This window comes from Orycteropus afer, unplaced genomic scaffold, assembly GCF_000298275.1.
Source record: "Orycteropus afer afer isolate SDZICR_OR568_19922 unplaced genomic scaffold, OryAfe1.0 scaffold00064, whole genome shotgun sequence".
NCBI classification, from domain to species: domain Eukaryota; kingdom Metazoa; phylum Chordata; class Mammalia; order Tubulidentata; family Orycteropodidae; genus Orycteropus; species Orycteropus afer.
The window spans coordinates 12,337,545-12,350,353 of NW_006921651.1; the positions used below are offsets into that span (position 1 = coordinate 12,337,545).

Here is a 12,809-nt window from a genome sequence, read left to right on the forward strand (position 1 = left end):
CCACTCCTCAGAAGGAAGATGGGGCAATCTACTTCTGTAGTGATACTGCCTCGGAAACCCAAGGAGGGGTTGCTATGAGTTGGGTCCGACTCAACGGCACATAACAACAACAACTACCTTATATTGGTAATGGTGGTAAGGGAACAGCTTTAAAGACTTAGAATGGGAAGAAAAAGTGGGTCCATTCCCAAGGATATAATATTCTTGAAGCTGTTTATCAGCTGTCAGAGGTTAGCAATTTCTACTTTATTTCTATGTCTAGGGAAAGTTTTCTTCCTAATGATTTGGATTCTGATTTTTTTAAGCATATGCTTTTTGTTAGATACTTTCATTGAGTCCTTATGACTCAAAAAAGGTGGATGTTATCTCCAGTTGACAGTGAGGCAGTCATTTGTTACAGGGTATGTAGTTAGTAAGACAAAGTCAGGACTCAAACTAGGAAGTCTGATGCCAAAGTGATAGTGCCTTTATGATACCTAGAGGTTTGGATAGACAGTCACATCTCAATTTTCCATGACACATCTGTTTGATAGTCACCTCAGTAGAGTGCAGTTGAACATCAAAAGGTGTGCAAAATAACATGCCCCCAAATCCATGTACAAAGCTCACATTATTGAATAGACTCACTCAAAGCCAAATGCTATTTAGTTTATACACTAATGTAATATTTGATCGAATGACTTGACAGACGTTCTGGTGGACTAGAAGTAACTTAGGAAGATGAGGCAGTAAAAAGTGATAGATGCAGGGGAGGGAAGTCCCAGCAGTCTGGGGCCATGTAGTACAGGGGCTAGTGACCCCTCATGACATACCAGCGCCTGGAGTCATCAGTGCGGTCATGGCTGTTAATAATGCACTTGGTGTGTCACCTAGAAGGCCCCACTAAGCTCAGCATCTCAGGGAGAATAGGTAAGAAGAAAGTTTTTCATTCAACCTTGTTGCAATTTTAGAGAAAAATGTTTTTGATGCTTAAGGGGTGAATCCTTAGCCAGTCTGGAAATTGAAGTTGTTGAGAGACACTCCCTCCCTGTGCAAACTAGAGAGTGAAGGTTTTCCTGTAACAAAGGTGTCACGTTGTCACATTAGATCAACAGTGGGCAAACTATGACCTGTGTGCCAAACCTGACCCACGCCTGTTTTTGTACAGCCCGTGAGGTAAGAATAGTTTTAACATTTTTAAGTGGTTAGAAAAAAATCAAAAGAAGAAAACTATTTTATGCTGCATGATACGGAATTCAAATTTCAGTGTCGTTAGTAAAGTTTATTGGAACACGGCATGCTTGTCCATGGCTGCTTTGCACTATGATGGCAGAGTTGAATAGTTGCCACCTGGACTGTATGGCCCACAAAGCCTGACATATCTACTGTCTGGCCCTTTACAGACAGTTTGCTAGATGGAGGATAGAGCAGAGATAAAAGATGACGCAGAGGATGGCAATAAATAGTAAATGTTTACTGAACTCTGCTGAGTACATACATTGTTGAGTCTTTATAGCAACCTTTATGAATCAGACATACCATTATCCCCATTCTATAGATGGGGAAACAGGCTCATAACTCACCCAGGGTCACAGAGCTGTAGGGATGGAGCTAGGAGTTGAATCCAGGTCTGGCTGCCTCCCCAGCTGTGCTCATAAGCACTGTGCCATACAGCCTGATGGCACCAGATAGGGTGAAATTAGGAGAGGTTTAGGGACCCTGCAGTGCACTGAGCAATGGCTGGGAGGACAAGGGGGTTGCCAGATGGAAGAAGACAAAGGTGCCTTACAGTGTGTTGAAAACTCCGGACGGCTGATTAGATTTTGGAGTGCTTTCATGGCTCATGTAATGGAAAGAAAAGAAGCAGGCAGGGAGGAAAAAAAAATCCGTTATCACAGCAGATGCCTCTGGGCTTAAATCATGTTCTGCCCCTGGCCCGGCACTAACACCCCTGGGCAGGGTGCTTGTCCACGTCTCCCTCTCCCGGGTCCGTGAGCTCGCCTGGCCTACTGATCAGGAGAGGTCATTCTGCACCCCCGTGAGGCTTGAAGCGGAATGAGAGTAAGCACTGGGCAGCAGAGCATTCTGTTGCCTTTTTGTCTGTAAAATAAGAATGTCAAGGAACAATTGTTTCTTCATTACTGTGAATGTGAGCCTTGTGCTTTCAAAGGTCAGCGCCTGTGAGCACATCATGGTTTAGAGTGGGTTCCTATGGTAATTAGGCCATCGTGACTGAGGGTGTTTTGTGTCAGACAACGGGGTACTGGGTTTCCGTCCTTCTGCGCAGCGCATGCTTGTTTCCTGCAAATGTAACCATTGCTGTTTTTCCTCTTTTCTTCTTGTTTTCATTATTTTCAGCACCACACGTAGGTCTGGAGCCAGAGAATTCCTCAGCAGGTATGGTGTCTCTTGCATTCTTTCTGTCCTTGCCTCTTATCAGGGACCCCTGAATTAGAGGGGAACCAGGGAGTGAGTGTTCCTGGAAGTGAAAGGTTTTTGTTTTTTTCATAGATGAGTGGAGGCTTTCTTCCAATGCTGATGCCAATGGAAACGCCCAACCCTCTTCACTCGCTGCCAAGGGCTACAGAAGTGTGCATCCCAACCTTCCTTCCGACAAGCCCCAGGTAGGCATTTGCCCAGGGGTGGGGTGGGGACTGGTGAGAGGTACCTGTTCTTTTTTAAGTTTAGACTTGTGACTTCCTGCTCCCAACAACTGGGTTAACAGAATGGGTTCTGAGTCAAGGTTTTGATCAATCCTGGAAAACAAGAGTTGGGAAAAGTTGGGTCCAGGGCAACAGGGACATAAGATGTGCACTAGTGTATTTGAAGTAGGCTTGATGCTTCTAGGCTTGATACTAATGTGAAAATACTCTGCAAGAGAGAAGCCATTTAGCCTGAATAAGTGGCGAGAAGGCCGGAGCCTGTTTTGCTGTTGCTGTTTAACTCTTGAGCATGTAATGGTTAAGAGAAGAGTGCCCTGCTGTGTTTATTCCATTAATTGTCTGGAGTTGGGGCCATAAGAGTTCCAGCAACTGTATCCTTACAGATTAAGATCAGGCAGCTCGGCCCAGACCCTGAATTCAGTGGTTGAGGAGTAGGCGGGTTGATGCTGGAATGGCAATACAGTCGAGTTTAAATAGCTCTTGTTCTACCCTAGAAAAGAAAATACACTGGAATTGCAAAACATAGAGGAAGGATCATTTTTCCTTAAGTCTTTTCCCTCAGCTGTTTTCCTGCTCTTCGCCACCCACCACCACCACCACCATGCTTGCTTCTTTGCCACTTTGATGAAAGGGATAGACCCTGCTTTAGATTCAGGTGATACATGAGAAATGATTTTACATAGAGAAGCCACATCCATGGACTGGAGAAGTCCTGTCTCTGAAAGGAAGCTGTGCTGCTCAAAAACGGTTGCAGAAATGTGTTCCTTGTGTGTCCACTGCCCTGTTCCTTCCTGCTATAAATGTGCTCCTAGGCTCACAAGGAGCGGAAATTCCCAGTGTCCTTCCTCAGTGCCCGCCGCCTCCGCTGGGATGACCATCTGGCTCCTGCTGTTGAGAACATAGAATTGCACTGGTCCCTATAGATAGGGAACACCCTGTCTTTCCAAGCTTAGAGCTGGTTGTTAAATCATCTGCCATGGGTTTGAGCAGCACTGTTCAGCCTTTCTGCTATCTGCCATAGCTTGTCTCCCTTAGAAACAGCCCAGTGCATTCAGAACCACTGGTTAGAACCAGAGCCAGGAATGTGTCCAGCCTCCTAAAGTCCTCATCAGACATGGGCACTTGGGAGGTCAGTTGTCCAACAAATAACTCATCATGGTTTTTCCACTTCTAAACCTTTAGACCTGTGGCTCTAAATGCATTGCCGATGCTCTAGGGGAATGGGTTGCAAAAATGTGTTGCCTGTGGCCATCCTTTTCAGTCATCTCAAGAACTGATGCAGTTGGCTACATCCAGATTAGAAAACAGTGCTGATTAATCCAAAGCAAATGTAGAAGTGCAGCCTTTCTTCCACTATCAGTGACTTAGCCCAAAGGGTAACTCCTTTGGCTTCTTAAACAGCTCTTCTGAAGAGGTAATTTTCAAAGCATGTGAAGTAAATGAAAATTCCTTAAGCCTTTTAAAATAGGTTTATTGAACCATATGTGTTGAGCATCTGTTGTGTTCAGATCCCTGTGTTAAACACTGCCCTCACGGAATTTATGGCCTAATAAGGATAAGCATCCTGTAGTATCGCCTACAAACATCTTGTTTTCTCATTATCTGTCACTATCCAAGAATTTTCCCTTAAGGGGAACCTGGTAAATTCCCTATATAGAAAGGTGCTCTTCTGCATATGCAATTTAAAATTGGCCATCCAAATTTCAAGAACCTTGAAGTCATGCATTACCTCTTCAATTACTTCTTTCTTAATTCAAAAGTGACTTGTCTGTCTAGCCATTGCCAGAGTTGTGAGTGTGTACCAGCTCAGGCAGAGCCTAAGGGGTTGGGCTAGTGACCATCCTGGGTTGGTTTCAGGTGAAGAAGTTCTCAGACCCTACAGGCCTAACATCAGTTCTGTCTCCTAATGCTCCTATAGGCTTTCCTTCTGCCACCCTGGACCTGCTGCCATCTTCTCCCTGCCCAATAACAGGGAACCAGGGCGTCTCTCTCTCTCTGTCATCACCACCATCATGGTCCCCTGCATCTCTCTCTCTGTCATCACCACCATCATGGTCCCCTGCAGAGGTGGAGGAGATTGGTGGTTTCTGGAACTGTATAAACTATGAACACATTCTCTAAGCAGCCCATTTTTCACTGGCTCAGTTTCTAAAGAGATAAATGGAATTCCATTACAGCCAGCTGGACAGGGATGCAAACTGTCTCTGGGTTCCAACAATGTTTAAAATAAAACAAAAAGTAGTTCTTTCCATGTAAAGTCACTATAGCAACCCCCCCCCCCCCACACACACACACCTCCTTCTTTAGGGCCAGAAGAAGCCCAGGACAGGAAGACCTTTTGGCTCTAAGTGCATTGTCAACACTCTGGGGGAAGTGTCCTCTCTGAGGGTCAGAGCCCTGGAAAGGCTTGTGGCCTGATGTAATACAGCCCAGCCACCATATATGGCCACAGTCAAATTAAGTTAAATACTCACTGAAATGGATTTCTATCTTTGGACAAGAAAGAATTGCATATGGGTTACTTGAGCTCTAAGTAAAAGTAAATCTATGCCCAAATCAAAATAGTCTTTCCCTTACATCCTTAGTAGCCCTTATCAGTTTACCCAGAAGTCCCTGTCCTCATGTGTGTAGCAATCTAGAGAGCATCATTTAGTCAGTAAGCATGCCCCTATCTCCAGCACAAGTTGAATGAGACCAAGTAAGTTCATCCAAAAGGGTTTACTCTTGCTGACTGATGGAGAGGAGCTGCTTATCTTATATTTTTTGGTTGGTCCATGTAGCTGCAGTCTCCTGGAACCATCATGGCCACCTGGTAGAACGTAGGCATCAGGTGACCCTGGAATTACCCAAATAGCTCTTCTCCACTGAGGTTCTTTGCAATTTGAAAACTGAGTTTGTTAAAGGACAGATTATTTTCTATTTCTCGGTTGATACTCTAATCCAGACTCACAGAACTTTTTCACTTCTCACCTATTTATTCACCCTTTCTAACATCCCTTCCCCTAACATCCCCAAATTTGAATGGCCACCTATACTCCAACAAACCAAACCAAAACGAAGACCAGACCCACACCCTCCAACTCCCTATTTTTGGTCACGATTCGTTGACCAGATGTTGACCTAGCTCTAATATACCTCACTGTGCATTTTGGAGGAAGGTTCTGGTTTTCTTCCAGTACTAGAATATCTTTAAAGATAGGGGCCAATGAAAAAAATTTAGGAAAATGAACTTTCCTCATTCCATAGTATGATTCCCCCTTGAGCCACAGGGTGGTAAATGGTTCTCATTGAAATGAGATTCATCCCATTTCCAGACCCTCTGCCCCACTGAGACCCAAGAAGGAGCTAGGAGCTGTGCTGAAGGAGGGGGAACGAGATGTGAAAGTACAACTTTCTAGCTATGAACCTGTAGCCAGAGCTATAGGTTTATGCCATGAGTCCTGGGCTGATTGCCCCAAAACTAGGATTGTCTGTGTTTGATAGTGGGCTGGGAGGGAATGAGGATGGGGCTGGCATTTTATAAACCAGGCAATCAAATGCTTCATTACCTGGTCCCTTTTTTGTGTGCATTTGAAATGGAAGACTACATGCTTTGAATCTCATGCCTGTCTTCCTTGTAATAATTAGTTCCATCATATTGTTTCCCCTGAGAAAATAGCACATGTGGATTGGAAATCCTTAGCCTTTTCTTCTTGGCGAGCTTCAATTTGTTATGCTTATGGAACTCATTGCTAGATCTCAGTGATTCTATTAAGACATCTGTCTCCTGTGAACCAAGAGCCTCAAACTGGTTAATTCCGGTTCAACCCCTGCTGGGAATTTGCACATCCACCCGGGATATAGTGAGTCAGAGTCTGCAGTTGAACATGATCCCCATGAGACTCATCTGAGGGTCCATAAGAATCACTGGGGATCTTGTTCAAATGTAGATTCTGATTCAGTGGATCTGGGTGGACATGCAAATTCTCAGCAGGGGTTGAACTGGAATCAACCGGCTGGAAGAGCTGCTGGGAACACAAATGAGGACATTCTTCCAATTCTTGTTCCCTCAAAGAAAAGAAAGACACTCGAAAGAGTTTCAGTGAACTTAAACTTTAAAAAAAAATGAAATAAACTTTATTTTTCAGAGTAATTTTAGGTTTATAGAAACAGCAAGTAAAGGGAGCGTGAACTTAAACATTGAAAGTCAAAGGCTTTGGAAAAAAAAAAAAGTATTCAAGGAAAGGAGATATGAGAGGGAATTGGGGCCTTTGGGGCTTTTCCCACTGATGTTTTAGTTCCTTTGACATCCCTGTTCAGTGAGGGGAAAAAAAAAAAAAGAAAGAAAGAAAAAACTCACTGCCTTCTAGTTGGGATTGGTGTCAAAATCGATGTAGTGAATGGCATCTCATAGACTATGCTCAGCCTCCTTTGATACAAAGGCGTGTCACGCCTACCCATCCACAGGTGAGTACAGTTAAGTGCTTGGCCACTTGGCTTTACTCATAATGAAATATAGAGGCTGTGAGGACTAAATTGAGAATTTGCTTAACGACATGTTAAGTATTGCTTTTTCTTCAAACCATATTTTGCGGCTGTTTCTAATTGTCATCCTTCTTCCCATTTCCCCTCCTCTTTCTCTTTTCCCCTGCTTTGGTGTCATGTCGTGAAAACAATACTAAAGGTTCTCTCTCCCCCACGACCTCCTCTCCCTCAAGAGAATCGCTTTGCATGGCTGTGCCCCACCCTCTGCTCTACCTCCAAAGACTCCCTCTACCTGAGCTCGCCAAGGCCTTACACCCCACCTAGCACCCCCAGCCAGCAGGCCCTCTCACGGCCCCAGCCCATCTCTCGCCCCCTGGCTGCCAGATCAGTTCCCAAAGATGCAGTGTGTCCCGGTCCCCGGCTTCTGGGTCCCACGGTCCCCAGTGCTTTATCTCAGCCCCAGCAGCACCATGCAGCCACCAGGACGATTTATGGTCAGAATGTGAGCTCTAATCCACGTCATAAGGCAGTTGGGAATAAAAAGGTCAGCAGCTTATATGTACCTTGTTTATCCAATAACATTTGCCCGGCATCGGAAAGCACCTCTCGTGTTGCACGCGACCCAGCCAAAGGCACTCCCTGGGACGCTTCAGGCACTCGAGCACCGGCTCCCAGCCTTGTCTCCTGCACAGCCGGCACGGGAAAGCCACCCTTCACTCCTCCTGACCCTCCCAAGCTATCCTCTGACATCCATAAAGATGCTGTGAACCAGGGTGAGAGTTCTTCCCTGGGGACTCAGGCTTCGTTCCCAGACGCAGTGAGACCACCTGTACTAGGCCCCCAGGTTACCTCTGATCCCGAAAACCGGAAGAGAAAAGAGCCTTACCTTTTGCAGCCGTGTTATCCAGCCAAGGCAAGAACTAGGAATGTTTGTGTGTCTTCTACACCACCTCTTTGTAAACCGATGAGCACAGCTCATCTGTTTTCTGGGCTGCCCTACCCTCCCTCTCCTCATGAATACTGCTGCAGCTTGAATCCCCAATTCTCTCTGAACACCTCAGCACAGTCCTCTCTCTGTCTCCCTCTCTCTCTTGTCCATAAATGTGTAAGTATGCCAGAGTGTGGAATCCGTGGACTATTAATACGGTGAGGTATGGTGTGTTTCTGTTTTATAGCAAGATGCCAAAGTAATTGTATTTGCCTCCAAGCTTCCAGGCTCTGCAAGCGGTTTTGTGGGGTTAAACACAGCCTGCTTGCCTGTTCTGCCGTTCTCTCTCTTTCTCTCTCATTAAGTGTTAAAGGGATTCAAAACTGGATGGAAAGTGAACTTGGATGGGGTTCCCTCTGTGTCACAGAGTATCGGGAGGCCAGCTGGCTAGCACCGGCTGTCTCATGCACTATGAGGAAAGGGCACCGATTAAATATTTCTCAGAGTACATCATTGCATGTCCACCCTCAACTGTTTAAATATGGAATTCCTTCTCTGCTGTACCCCTTTGCGTAACAACCCCCTTATTTCCTACAGGATGCCACTTCCTCCAGCCCAGCCCAGCCTGAGATAATAGTAGTCCCTCTCTACCTGGTTAATACTGACAGAGGGCAAGAAGGCACTACCAGACCTCCAGCATCTCTGGGGCCACTTGGCCGCACTCCCACATTCCCGGCGACCGCCCCTGCCAGCTCACCTCTGACCTTGCCGACACTAGATGATTTCATTCCCCCTCATCTGCAGAGGCGCCCCCACCACAGCCAGCCAGCCAGTGCCTCTGGCTCCTTTCCCCCTGTTAGCCAGACTTCACCATCCTTCTCACCACCACCTCCACTGGTTCCCCCAATCCCGGAGGACCTCCACAGAGTCTTGGAGCCTGACCTCAAGGGAGCTGTTTCAAGTACCGTAAGCTTGCCGGAATCCCCTCCTCACGGTTTTCCTGAACGTCTGCTCCCAGCAGTAAAATACCCCTTTCTCACTCGAATACTAAGTCATGAGGAACTGAGCGCTGGCTGCCGCTATGACTTGCGTGATGACTGGAACTGTGTTTGCTCTCACTCAAGTGCATGCTTCCCGTGTGTGTGCCGTGGCTCTCTCACGGTGGTTTGTGGATCTCTCAAGTACCTCTCCTCCTCTGTCCTGTTTGGAATGCGCATCTTCCTGAAAGAACTTTGTTTTCCCTCAGAGCAAACAGCATCTGTTGCCTTCACTTCAGCTATGAAGTTACATCTTTACAGGCAAGGCAGATGTGATGTTGAAAGCTCAGAAAAGCTGAAGAATTATGTGAAAAAGTCAATGGCAGGTGTGGTAATGAATAACGAGGGTTATCCACCAGGGAGCAGAGAGATCGTAGGGGAGGAAAAGATTCATTCTGTTGTTGATTTAATGAGTAAACAAGCTCTCTTTTATATACAGAAATGAGAGACTAGGTAAAAAGTAAAAGCAAAACAAGGCAGGAGTTGAGTTGAGTTTATCGAGGGAAACTCCTTGTACAAACATTAGGACCATTTCCTAAAGAGGTAGAAAATTGTTGGGACGTTGAATAGTGGCTTTCAGGGGCCTAGTAGGAAAACAGTAGACTAGTGGTCATGGAAAGTAAGGGCTCTGATACCTCAGGTCTCATCCTGTGGGAGATGAGTCCCTGTCACAGGCAAACTGTGTTAGAGAAAAAGCTAAGGCTGAAGAACCCGGGGAAGTGAGAGAACCTGAAAGAACATCAACGGTAGTCATAAAGTAGGGTCCATGGATCAGCTCACACGACTGTGAGGCCCAGTGGGATCAAGCATGTAAAAGTTCCTGGCACAGTGCTTGGCACAGAGGCAGTGCCCAGTAAGTATTAGCAGCCATTGTTGGAGCTAAGAGGCTATGTTGCTGTGGACTTGTCATAGGAAGTGAGGGGCTAGAGCCAATCAAAAGTAAATAACTGGCTCATTAGCAATTAATCACTGAGTTCCTACCTTGTTCTGGGTTCTGTGGGGTGTGGTGGGTGCAGCTGTGAACAGGTCACGGCCTCTGCTCTCAAAGAGTTGGGGGTCAAGTAGGTTCTCAAGCTCAGTGAGCAGCAGGGAGGCTCGTGAATTGTTGACTCCTGGGTTCTACTCCCAGAGGTTCTGATTGCAAGGTTCTGGTGGGGAGACTGAGAACTCTGACTGGGTAACAGGCACCCTGGGAGATTCTGATGCTGGGGATCCGCAAACCACATTTTGAGAAATCGTGGTCTAGCAGGTCATGTAACTATGTGATTAAGCATTTACTGACATCCCTTCGAGCAAAGAGACTTACCTTATTAAACTGGCTCAGATAGCTTGCTAAGCTGAAGCTGGCCATGCAGAAAGCAGGAAGGAAACTTCCTTTGGCTTGTCAGAGAAATTGCACTAAGGTATCAGGCAAACCAGAGCTGGAAGCTGCTGCGCTTCGGCTAGGGCCTCTTCTCAGATTTCTAGATGCACCATAGTGCTGTTTAGTCAGAACCAGGCCAGACATGGCCTATGGGCTTGATTTCCATCAAGCTGCGTGCTTAGCCCTATTGGAGAAAAATTCTCAATTGGTCTCTCCTGCACTGACTGACCTCTGCCGAGATCTCCTCTACCCCTTAGCTCAACTTAGGGGTGAATCTGGAAGCCCAGTCTTGTTTTGTAGAGTGCAAGTATGCTTGCCTTTGGCATGGAATGGGTTTCTGTGGCATAGCATGTAAAGTGACTCTTAGTTTTAATACACTAGTCTACTATGGGCAATCTACTTCTGTAGTGATACTGCCTCGGCAACCCAAGGAGGGGTCACTATGAGTCAAGTCTGACTTGATGGCACATAACAACAATGACTGTTGTGAATAGCTTTGGTCTCTACCCTGTAATTTATCATGTGCTTAGATCTAGGCTTTCATATTGGGTTTGTTTCAGGTATATCATATAAGGGAGCTCTGGTGGCTTAGTGCCTAAGGCATTTGACTGCTAACCGGAAGGCTGGTGGTTCACACCCACCAGCCACTCCTCAGAAGGAAGGCTGGGCAATTTACTTCTGTAGAGATACTGACTTGGAAACCCAAGGAGGGGTTGCTATGAGTTGTAATCAACTTGACAGCAGTGAGTTTGGTTTTTTTTTTAGTTACATCATAAAATGGTACCAGGACAATGTCCCCAGTTTCTCGAATTAGTTTGGTATAGACATCTCAGGAAAACTTCATTTGGCCTGGTAACTTCTAGTTGGACCTCAAGAAATAGAGAAAGAGGTGAAAAAGGAACCTGCTGGGGTTCTCCACTGAATGAGAATTATTAGGAAGAGTAGGAGCCCCAGTGGATGGTGTCTGAGCCATGAGTGGTATCTGCTCCTGCAGCTGTTTGAGAGGAGGAGGGAAGAATGGAATTCATGTTGATTGGTCTGACTTCTTTTAGTCAATAGCCATTTTCATGATGTACCAGGAGGCACACGTCATAGAGGAAATTTTTACAATGCTAATGCTCCCACGATCCATGCAGACATCTCAGTGGACATTTGTACCTCACAGAGCTGTGTTCCTGGTATTTTGTGTTTTGGTGTGCACTCTGGCAGAGTTTTCACTGTTATGTCATTTATCTTTTATGTCACTTAGGTAGTGAATTAGGAAGAGTGTAATTATTTTCCATTGTACAAATTAAGCAATCAGGATGAGGTATATTTGTACAAGATCACACTGAGCCTCTCAAGTCTTGGGAAAAAGTTTCATCCAATAAACTGAGCTGCCTTTCCAAACTAACAGCTGTGGCTGTTTAGGGAGCTTTCCAAGGGGGTGGGTTGACCAAGCTAGCATTCGCTAAGCCCCTACTTTGTGTCAGGAGCTATCCTAGGTGCTGACACTCATGATACGTCTTTGGTTAGGCCAGTGTTCTCTTGCGTCAAAAGTTGCTCAGACACACCTTTGCAGACAGAAGGTTCCTGCCATTCAAGTGATGTTTACCGAGTGCTTGCTGTCTGTGGGCATTGGGCTAGGTACAGGGGAGCAGGAAAAAGGGGACGAATGGCCCTTGTCCCTGCTGCACAGGGTTTCCAAGGCTGATTTCTTGGAAGTAGATTACCAGGCCTTTTTTCTAAGGTCCCTGAGGGTGGCTCGAGCCACCAACTCTTTGGTTAGCAGCTGAGGACATTGACTGTTGGCACCAGGGATTCCCTTACAGTGTGGTAGACCTCTAATGGGCCATGATGATCACCTCAACGTAACTATCAGAGTCTTGGTCTTAAAACCCTTTGAGAATGACATCCTGGTTTTTTAGGGTCTACAAATTCCAGAATAGAAAGTTTGCAAAACTTACAGATATTGTAGAGGAACATGTCTAAATATCCTTGTTACACTTCAAGGTCATCTTTTCATTTGTTTAAAAATATTAATGTTATTCCCATCACAGATGATAGCATTATAATGAATAACCTTACTTGTATTTTTAATGATGACCTTAGGTTTTTAAAGTCAGAATTTTCACGAGGACATGTGTCATAGGGATCTCTGTCACTCCAGTATTGGAGTGAGAAGATACCACCTCAGGACAGGATAGTATCCAAATTCCAGAAGCAGGCGTTAGTGAAATTGTTCAGTGATGCTGATGCTAACCGTAGCTTTCCAAGAGCATTGTGACTTAACTCTTCCTTCTTGTCATATCGATGTCTTCTTGTCCTCACGTTGTCTCTTGTTTCTCTACACAAGTGTACTAAACTTTCCCGTTTAAACCAGCTCTCGTTGTTGG

At 45.7% G+C, this 12,809-nt stretch overlaps 1 protein-coding gene across 1 annotated transcript in view; it reads left to right on the top strand.

Moving 5' to 3' along the window:
- Window positions 1-12,809, top strand: part of SORBS1 (sorbin and SH3 domain containing 1) — a 122,154-nt gene that overhangs the window by 13,831 nt on the left and 95,514 nt on the right. The window contains exons 5-6 of the mRNA XM_042780825.1: window positions 2,350-2,376; window positions 2,491-2,603. Of these exons, the coding sequence (XP_042636759.1) occupies window positions 2,350-2,376; window positions 2,491-2,603 (140 nt within the window). The remainder of the gene's footprint in view (window positions 1-2,349; window positions 2,377-2,490; window positions 2,604-12,809) is intronic.